The sequence below is a fragment of the Orbicella faveolata genome, unplaced genomic scaffold, assembly GCF_042242905.1.
Source record: "Orbicella faveolata isolate gen_17 unplaced genomic scaffold, um_ofav_v1 contig_35, whole genome shotgun sequence".
In the NCBI taxonomy this organism is placed as follows: Eukaryota; Metazoa; Cnidaria; class Anthozoa; order Scleractinia; family Merulinidae; genus Orbicella; species Orbicella faveolata.
This window is the reverse complement of record NW_028301564.1, coordinates 22,012,348-22,023,275: the sequence shown is the minus strand read 5'-3', so window position 1 is coordinate 22,023,275 and position 10,928 is coordinate 22,012,348. Positions and strand designations below refer to the sequence as shown.

General features: G+C 39.6%; 1 protein-coding gene across 1 annotated transcript; it reads left to right on the top strand.

Annotated features, from left to right (window-relative positions):
- Positions 1-2,037: 2,037 nt before the first annotated feature.
- Positions 2,038-9,387, top strand: LOC110065831 (uncharacterized). The gene is made up of 4 exons (XM_020772996.2): positions 2,038-2,338; positions 3,174-3,365; positions 6,154-6,332; positions 8,246-9,387. The coding sequence occupies exons 2-4, from the start codon at positions 3,239-3,241 to the stop codon at positions 8,801-8,803; spliced, it is 864 nt and encodes a 287-aa protein (XP_020628655.1). The 5' UTR covers positions 2,038-2,338; positions 3,174-3,238; the 3' UTR covers positions 8,804-9,387.
- Positions 9,388-10,928: the final 1,541 nt, after the last annotated feature.

Genomic DNA, 10,928 nt, shown 5'->3' with positions numbered 1-10,928 from the left:
TAGACTACTAAATATATGAGACACAAGATGACTGGTCTCAATGAGTAACGCCCCCCCCCCGGGGGGGCTACTCCCTTATATGGGCTATATAGGTATGTGCGGCCCCAAAGGGTATGGTTTTTCAGCCGTTTTGGTCATAAATAGGGTATCGATTTTAGCTGATCTGGGTCATTTTGGTCATAAATAGGGTATGGTTTTTGCACTCTAGCCTTGATATGAGTTTTTTTTTTAGAAGCCACTTTTTCATCATTATCGAAAGGAAAATCAACAAAAGCCCTTCACAAATTATGTTTACGGTAATTTAACATTGGTCTGAACTGGGGAACTAATAATAACGCAAGTCTGAAACAGGGTTTTGATTTTAGGGTCAGGACATAAATAGGGTTTCGAATTTTTGGTAGGGAATATCACAGATTTTGGTCATAAATAGGGTAAGGGTTTTGGGAAGCGGGCCGCACACCCCAACCCAATTTTTCTGGGAGTATCCCCCTCCCCCACCGGGGTAACGCTTTTCAAACACCATGTCGGTTCTTAGAGTTGCACGTGGCTATGCTGCCCAGTCGTTACACTTTCAGTTCCCATTGCAGAGCTAATCCAACGAATAATGTGGTCTGCGTCGAAGGATTAACGCTGGTGCATGGTGCATAGAATTTGTGGATGAATGTAATCAACGTAAAACTGTTTGGTTCGCGTATTCCTCCAAATACATAAGAGTTCAATGGAACCGTACCTATTGATAACTGCCCCATATATATTTTCAGATAAAAAGAAAGTCCGTATCCGGCGGATGACGCAGTCAGAAAACGCTCAGTGGATTTTCACACCGTCTCCTTGGGGTAGCAGAAAATGAGATTATCGCAATCCTTTAAATATCTTAAGGCGATAATGAACACTTTAGGGTGTTACCTTGAACCTTTGAGCGGTTTTGACAGTTTCTTTCATACGAGTATTACAGTATCACAATAAATGTGAAGAATTTGAGCGTTCGCTGTAAGCTTCAAATGTAGGATGATGAATAAATGTAGTGATAACATATCTGTAACTTATCAAGCGGGTATTTACAAAGTAAGACTTTGCTGTACATGAAGCTACTTGGGCATGGTCATGTTGAACACACAGTTGACCCACAGTTAGTTAGTTACATCTTACGTTACAGTACATTAACAAGCTGTTTCCTTTATGAAGCGGCAAGCATTTTTTTTTTTCTTTTTTGACAGAAAGCAAAACTGGGCCGTCACAACAGGCCCACGTTAACAAATAGCACGTTCTGTCGAAGTAAACCTATTAACATGTACTTAGAAATTGGACTAAAATATGACCAAAGAACAAAAACTCATCTGACCTGCTGGACTTATTGTAAAGACGTACAAAATGAACCATTTATGCAATAATGACCTCGCCTTCTCGTTTTGTGCATTTTGTGTACACTACCGTATTACAATTATTATAATTGCTTTCAACGCAGGAGGTCTCTGACAAAAGGTGAGAAAACGTGACGGGATGTTTTCCTTTTTCCCTATGGCTCTTTTAAGAGCGACCCAGGCGAAGTACAAAGAATTGAAATGCTACAGAACTTCACAGTGTCATGCCTAAATCCAGACACACTCTTACTTTGCGAGCATTGAACGGGAAATTGTTGCCGCTTTGATTTCCATGCCCATTACAAGGGATTAGGACATAAGCTAAATGTTTTGAATGGCGAGTTATGGTTTCCAATAAGGTTTTTTTTTTCTATTCTACTTCAATTATGTACATCTGTGGGGGATCCAATTCGAGGGCTTTTCATTAAGAAACAAAAAGAACAGCATGTAAAAGAATAGCCCGTTCGACGAAAAGGGAGAGAAATAGAGTTGCTTTCAAATGCTGTTCAATGCCACTTGAATAATGTCTGATATTATGTCCTTCAGAACACTTCAATTTCTCAAATAACATCATTTTAAGGCCAAAAGTCAAGAGGGATTAAGTATCGTAGATTTATGGATGAAAAATGATGCACAATAGCTCTGAAAACCGGTTGATAATTCAGCCATACAAGAGTGTGATTTGCGGATCAGCAATAGTTCTCGTACAAAAAGATCGCGCTAATTGGTTACTGCGACAATAACTACCTTTAGGTGGGGTACAGTTCGTTCTAATTAAATTACCATCAATCACGGCGACAGCTCGGCACTTTTACTCAAACAAATACCGGTCAGCTACGGAGGGGAGATTTGGATCACCAATCAATGACTTGGTCGAGATGAACCAGCCGCACACAAGTTGTTCTGCCACTGTAGTGCAAGTAATTTTCGTCACCACGAACGGACGACAGACAAATTCACTCGAGACACTCGCCAAGGTCAGGCCTATTTGAATGCTTCTTTTCTTGTTAATTGGCGGCGGTGGAATTTGGTAATCAATTTTCGCGGCTTTGTGATGTGTTGCTCTCCTGCGTACAAGATACAGCTTCCTATTTCCTGATTTCTGTTGTCGTTAAAATTGCCGTACGCTTTTGACACTTAAGCTGAAGAAGAACTCATATATTTTAGCTTGTGCAAAGTTATTTCAGGTTATATATTCCTGATCTAACTTAAAAACCACTGAATTGCCTTCAAAGGTAGCGAGAGTGTATTAAACCTACATAGTCTGCCCATGCTGATAGAAGCCAATATCGTACAACTTGAAGGCTAATATCTTGTTTATGTAAACCTATGACATGAAACAATATAATAATTCGTGAATCGTGAATGGCTAGGCTGAGGAAATACTACAATGTGGAACACTTAGTGAATGGTATACAAAATAATCGCATTAAAATACCGTTTAAGAACCGTTTTAGACAATTTAGCTGCTTTTTTCATTTGTATGTAACGTGAGTGCACCAACTGCTATTTCCATTAGTTTTAAAATTTTTGTGTGAAACAAAACGTCACTCGCTTGTTCATGATTAAAATATTCTGCAATCATCTGTTCAAACATAGAACAAATTAAATAGGAAATTTCGTATTTTTCACAAAAGAGCGAGTAGAAATTATCACAGCAGGTAAAACACCTACATTACTACATGACAGTTGCCAGACTATTTTGCAGAAGTAAGTAAAAACCGCGCCGACATCACCCAAAATTACAAAGCCATGTGATGATCCTGTGATAGCAGCGAGTCAGCTTCTCTCTCTTGCTTTCTTGTTCTACAGCGCTGCAGCTTCGGTATTGCCAACAGACAGGCCGCTCATTATCGCAAATCTAAAAGTTCTACGCGATGGATTTCGCATCATCATTTTCAATCGACAGTATATTAAGAAATAATCCATCTTCAAGAAATAACAGCCAGATGTTTGACGAGCCGAATGCACCTCACGCTCTCACATTAGCGGAGCGCTTGGCAGGTATGTAATATTTCCAGTTTCCACATTTATTGTACGAGGAGCTTATTGCATGGCCGCAGGCTTTATTAATATTGCTACGATGAAGAGACAGGAGGGGGAAAAAAACGTTTCCTGAAAGCGCCATGACGGCTCAGCTAGAATACTACTGAATGAATCGGAACGTGTTGCTTTCATCTCAGCAGAGTGAAACAGAATTTTTAAAGTTTAAACTGGTCGTCTGAGCTACGTTTGGCCATAATCGTACCAAATTAATGCTTCTGAGAGGAGAACAATGCATGCATTCCCAGATGTCAACCCAGAGGACTGTGACACTGCTTGATAAACGCAGTGTTCTTTTACGTATACACATTATTCGTCTTCTCCTGTCTATGTTCTGAACACGGGTAGTGAATTAAGCTCTATACACTGTAGTAAGTACAAACCATGTCAAGTTTTACATACCACTCGATACCAGGGCCACCCTCTGCGCCTTGTTGTTTTTTGACAGATCATTTTGCAAAGTTCAATCTAGAATTTGTTTTTGAAAGTCCTACCTCGGTTGCTGCCTGTTGCTGCAATGAAAATTTCTAGCTTTTACATAGTACTCTAGAGGCAAGTCTGCAAAAGAATAGTGAGCCCAGCAGTGTTTGTAGCCTCGGCCAATACAGTATTTACAATACAAAGCAAATTTATTAAACTTGTAAGCTTTAATCATGTTCCTTCAACACGTTATCAATATAAATGCTACGAACTTAGCAATAAGTCTTTGCTAATTAATGAACATAATTTTTCGAGTTTCGCGCCCTCTTCATGTTGCCTCATATCCGCTTGTCTGACAAACGGAATTCAAATTAGTAAAATCACAGGTAGCATCATGTAAATTTCACGATGCTCGCATGAAATCTCAGTTGCGCTTCATAATACAAGTTGTGAGCATTTTGAGCATACTTTATCTAATGAATCCACCAGGAGTTTCAAATTAAGTCTTAGGACTAAAGTAAGACTACACTACACAGTCTTTTCCAAACAAATAGGGAATAAACCGGCCAGGAAATGTGTTTATATTTAGTATTGGTGGTTTGTAGCAATTCACCAAATTCAATTTTATCCACACACTGTATGACAGACATCGAAAGCACAAATTTGTATGCATCGGGAGTGTTCGGTAAACAGTGTGAGTAGCAAATATCTTAACAAATATCTTTACACACCCTTCGAGTCGTTTCACCCTTCTAGCAATAAGAAAGTCTTCATCAAAGGGGAACTTATGAGGTATGCTAGGAACAGTTCTTCATTTAATTTATTTTATGAAACTAGGGAAAAGTTCTGGAAGCTTTCTGCTTCCATTGTTTCGTGAAATGACAGAAATGGCTTTACAAGAAACCTAAGAATAAGTCTAGCCTGGGTAGGACTGTTGTCTTCAAGACTACCTTCAACTGTAGTCACGCACGCAAAATTATATCACGCATAAAATATGTCACACCTTTCCGAAATTTACCGCCTGTTTGCATTGCCTGCCATATTGGATATTGATATTATGGCCCGTGCCATTAATATATTTGGCAATGTGCTCGAGGGACAGTAGTAAATCGTTATCGGCTACACATGACATGCTGTTTATTGGTGCCGGCTTAGGTTCCAAAGGTCTACACTAAATTTAAAGGTGGCGAACCATATATTTTCTACCATATCAGGTGATATTCGATTCCGGTTAGTAGGTCTCTTGTACGACTTCTTGGGAGTGATCAGTTGGATCAGACGATGGCAGTCGCCCATCTTTTCCAACCCATTTCAGCAAGAAAATTCCAAGGTCTTTCGCTGTAACTAGCGTCCTTTGAGTAATTTCAACCTCTAAACTTGTTCGTCTATTAAAATGAATTCGAGAAACAAAAATCGTTGCGTAGCCAACCACCGAATTCACAGTCAGTACTTACTCCGAGTTTTGCGACGTCCGCCATTTTGAATTTTGAAAACCGCTGACTTGACTCATAACTTGACTCGTGGCTCATTGACTCATGACTCATTTGACTCATAAAACAGGAACCCTCATGCATCGGTACACCGATTTCGAATGGAATTTTCTAGCTGCTTAGCAAGCGTTCCCCGTATGAGCGAAGAGCAAAATCTCGACGGAGAGAGAGAGAGAGAGTGGGGGCAGGGGGGGGGGGGGGGGCGAGCGAGGGAATGCGGTGCTATTTACGCGCGACAGTGGCTACAGGAACTAAACAAATGGCACACAAATGCATAACATTCTTTCTAGATACAAAATGTTCACGTGGCTATCAACTAACATTCAGCTCAGCAAAGAAACAGAAGCGATGAAATTGTAAACAAGAAAGTGCTAGGAAAAAAATAATGAGTTTAAAAAGGCGGTAGCCTTACCTTTTGGAAAAGGAAAGTGATTAAAAAATAGGAGGGTGCACCAACTATTATGCCAGCCAAAACTCGAGATAAAAATATGGAGAAATGAGTAACATTTGAAGCACTACTTATAGTAAACAGAAAGCTTGAATCGACAGTAAAATGGCACCGGGACTTTTATCATTGATTAAGATGGCTTATGGTCACGAAAATGATAACGTGTTCACCAGCCATTGGGTAGTTTTTTGAGACCACGATTGTGAGATCAACTGATAAGATGGCCATAATGACCCGTAAAAATCTAAATGTTGCAAGGTGCTGGAAACTGGTGCCGACCACCTTAAGGCTCGCCAAAGGGAAAGAAAGAGTGGAGTTGAGGGTAGGTCCTACTCGAGCAGACTTTAAGTGATAAGTTCCAACTAACAGCTATGGTGTGTTCCTGTTGTAGATATAATCCTAGAGGTTCACTATGGCTCAACGAGAGGAAAACATCGTCGTTCTCGTACAGCTTTCACCTATCAACAACTTCAGCTGCTAGAGAACACATTTGCTAAAACACATTACCCCGATGTTGTGATGAGGGAGCAGCTCGCATCTTGGACAAACCTTCCAGAATCAAGAATTCAGGTAATTAATTAACAATTGACGTCAGTTTTTCATACGTTTGTCCTGTTATTGATCAGGAATTTCGTCATAACATTGTCAAATTCATGTGTCTGTCCGCTTATTGACAACAAAAATAGTCAAGAGCGCCCAAGAATTTCAGCAGTTATTGTAGAAATGATATTCGGTTGAGCAAAGTGTGGCGAGATACGGCTCACATCTCCTTTAAGCAGATACAGACCAGGGAACCTACCTCAGGTGCAAGTGGTCTATATGTAGTGTAGCTTTCAAAATGAGACGAGGCGCTTTGTATATGGGATAGTTATAGAAAGATTAATGAGGTATTTGCATTCATTTAAGCAAGGGAAGATGTGTTGATGTCACACCGAATTCTCAGAACTAGGATAAAGAAGCAAATCAGCAGAACGAACTTATCTTTCAAGCGCGCAACTAAGGATTTAACCTAGTAGTAATAGGCCGGGAAAGATTTTGCCCATTAATCCAGGAATAAAAGTTGCTCAAGGTTTAATTTCCTCTTGGATTAACTAAGTGGTGTTCTCTGTTGATGTTTTGTGGAATTTGAGATCAGCTGACGTTAAAACTGGAGGACAGAAAACACAATCAAAAAACATCATATAGATATTCACGCTAATGCGGGAAAAATTAACGCCCGGGCGGAGTGTGGGGGTATTCAGCGGACACACTTTTATATAAAAATACGTTGTGTAAGTGATCCCGTAAAATTAAAGGCCATTTCACATGCACATACGTAGTAAGACATACATGTACTTTTCCCGCGTAAAATGTAAATATGGCGGACAAAGTGGATGGATGAATATCTCCGTCTGCATTTGCATGATTATAGAAAGGAAAATGGCTATGTCTTTGGTTTATTCGAGGGTGATCTTAAAGAATTTCTCGAAGAATATATGTCATCGAATTCAAGCTGCTTTGTTCTGTCAGATCGCCATAGTAAGGAATCTTACTTGCAGGAGGAATGCGGATTTATGCAAGATTTGCCAAGATGATGACGGAGAAGACTGGGTGGGCTGCGACGGGTGCGTCTAATATTTCCATGCGAACTGCCTCGGTGTCAGTTATTCCAAAGTCCTCTCACACCCATTCTTCTTGTGCCCTCATTGACAACCATTTTTATAGTTGATTGCATTATAAACTAGCCCCAGATTATTTGTCTTAAACAAGATTTTTGTTTTGAAACGAGTCTTAATTTCATTTGTAAATTCTTGAGCCTCTTACCAGTTGTTTTGAACACGGCATAACATTATATCGATTCCATGTCAGTAAACCTAAGAGTGAAACTAAGAAAATACTCTTCTTTTTTTCTTTGCCGTTAAATTAATTAAACCTTAGTCAGCTGCCACTGTGATGGAACAACGTACCCCATTATGCCTCGGAAAAAGGCCACGTTTGTCCGCTTTATATCAATGCAGAACTCGGAATGCTCCCATGCGATTGTAATGAATTTTTGCCAGACGATCTACGCGCAATGGCGTAATTGTAACTAATGTACAGAAGAGGGGAAAAAGAATTGAGTATTATAAATTCGCAAACACAGATAAAAATGATACCAGGTGTGCAACATTGAGCGAATGCACACTTTAAGCGATATTTGATGACAATTGATGACACCTAAATAAACTAATTATCTGTGTGAACGGTACTTAAATATTCCGTGACGCTTACACAACATATTTTTTATTTAAAAGCATGCCCGCTGAATACCCCCACACTCCGCCCGGGCGTTAATTTTCCCCGCTAATGCTGGACTGACGTAATCGTGCTTTAAACAACCACCCACTACTCGTTTCAAACCCCCTCTTGAATGTAGACTTCCTCGTTTGTTACAGTGCGCATCTTGTCAAACCACTAGGAATACCGTCTTTATAAATGCTCCTACTCTTTTCATTTAACCCAAGGTTTGGTTTAAAAACAGAAGGGCAAAGTACAGAAAGCAAGAAAAAGTAACGAAATTTACAAAGCCAAGCAATCCAGGCAGCTCTTCGTATAAATCGGAAACCAGTGTCGAAAACCACATTCATCAGACAACCAACCAAACGCCACTACCTGTTCCACCAAGTATTACTATTCCGGAAGAAAAATTGACAGCAGAAACTAAAGTAGTAACGACTGAGCATGGATCAAGACCGAGTACTGGAAGGACTTCCAACAACACCAGTCAGATATTTTTCCATCAAGGACAACCGTACACTTCTAACAAATACCCGGACAGCCAGTACGATACTTCATGGCAATGCACCAATCCACGCACCCACAATTTGGTTGTTTCAACACGTGACAGCTCGACCCTCGGTTGCCCAGTTGGCGACTTCGAAGCCTGTCGTGGTCGAAACTTATCAAATCTATTCTGTATACGCAAACCAACCTCGTCCAGTGTTGATTTGTGGCGTTTTCAAGCAGGGTTGCAAAACGGCAACAATCAATGGACAGCTCCTGTTGGATCCACACTGTACTGAACTCTTCTCATATACCAAAAAGGAAGCTGTCTTCTATTTGCACGCTTCGTTAAGTCTGTTGTGTTCTTTTGTATATTTATTTTTTTAAGAATATCGCTTTTTGAAATTTTATTAGCTCAACTTAAGAATAGGAGACGACAAAACTAAGATTAGAATCAGAAATATAAACCTCAAAAATAAGAGTTAAGTCCATTTATGAAAGTTCACTGCTTAACTGAATAAGAGTTATAGAAACAATGCTTACATCTTTAGTGAATTGATAAGTTGTGTTTAGACTCACCAGTTACGTCAGTGTGACCATTGAACTGAAACATCGCTTTCCATTTGAACAGTGTATGATATTGATACAGAGTTACACGTTCGTTTAGTGTAACAGCTCTGTTTGGGACCCTGTTGAAAATTTAAGAATAAAGATACGGTAGAAATATTTGAAGTATAAATTGCAGCGTCATTAACTGAGTATATTAATTTCATAATTAATTTCATTAATTTCACTCATAACAATAATTTCACCAATTTTTGTAAAACAATTTCGAGTTCTGTTCAACATTTAGTCCTACAGAAATACAACTTTCTTTAGACAGTAACTGTTGCACCTTTTTTTATGTATTACCCCCATAGCAAGCATTAAGGATAAAAATAGAAAACTTTTTGTGTTTCTATCGAGTTATGGAAACGAGTAAAAGTTTGGGAGAAAGAAAAATACAACATATGGGAACAACAGCCTCGAGCTAGTGTTTCCACATCTTTTTGGAAATATCCTAAACTTTCACAGGTGTCACTACACCTCGATAAAAACCCGGAGAAAATGTCTTTGAGAAAATACTGAGAGAAAAATGAAATAAACTAAGTTTTACTAAGTTCAAGTTAGAAATTATCGGTCTTGAAAATTGCAGAATAAACAGAAAGGGAAACTTAGGAAGTCTGAGATGGAACTGAAAGTGTTAATTTATCACATTACGTACTTTCCTCGGCTGCAACACGAAATTCATAATTTCATTTAGCGTAAATGTTTAAAAAAGAAAAAATGGTGAAAGTGCTGCTCAAAAATATTTTTCTCTCGAATGATCATTGGCTTGTGTTCATCCACATATCTAAAAGCTACAAGCGCCATTATTTGATACGAGCTAGACATTAGAAGCGAAAGGGTGAAACGCATACTGAATGTTGAAAGCTGAATTCTTAAACTGCCGCAAGATGGGAAAAGAGGCCGGTGAACACTCGGACTTCAAACAGAAAAAAGAAATATACACGAGGAATGGAGTTATTTTAATAGTTTTGGCGTCGCTAAGAGGAACACAAAATTAATGAAGAACAAATGTCTTCCCCAACCCATATGAATTTGATCAAGTCTTGAAATGTTAGAGAGAAGATCTTTATTCAAAAGTAGCGTCGTGTGTCTTCGAAGGTCACATGCTGAGTTGTGGTTAAAATGTAATTTCTGAGGACACCTCTTTCGTGCCGAAGGCCTAAGCTCCCCGCTCTGCACATAACATAACATTTATGGGAAGGCTCTGCATCTGATTAGCTAAAATTAGTGCCACGCATCTTCCTGGTACCCTGCTGTTGAGAAAACCACAACTAGACGAAACATATCCATGAACCTTCCAGACAAAGCCCATCGATGAATCAACCCTGGCAAAGTGCTACATTCATTAATTATCGGACCTCGGTGATTTTCCCATTAGAAAGTTTGATCACAGGCGACGTTCACGAAACTACAATCTCGTCAATAGGGAGCTTAAGCAACGACGGCGACGACGCCGAGGACGACGCCTAGCAAAAAATGAATTTATATTTTACCAGCGAAATTCGCGATTATCTCGATCTGTTTGGTGCGCCAATGGCTCTAAAAACGTGCTCAAGCTAAATATGCAATGACAGCGTTCGATTCCAAATGAAAATACGAAAAATTAGCCGTCGTCGTCCACGTTCAGTAGACGATGCAGAATTTGGTCATTTCACGTTGTTATTTTGCTGAGGACGGCAAAGAAATGAACAAAGATCTATAACGCACGTGCACAGCTATTGTTTTGCTCATTAAACCTTTGGTTTGGTGGCGTTCTCGTGGCCGTCTTCGTCGTGGTTTGCTTAAGCTCCCTAGTATTCATACGACCGCTTGCGG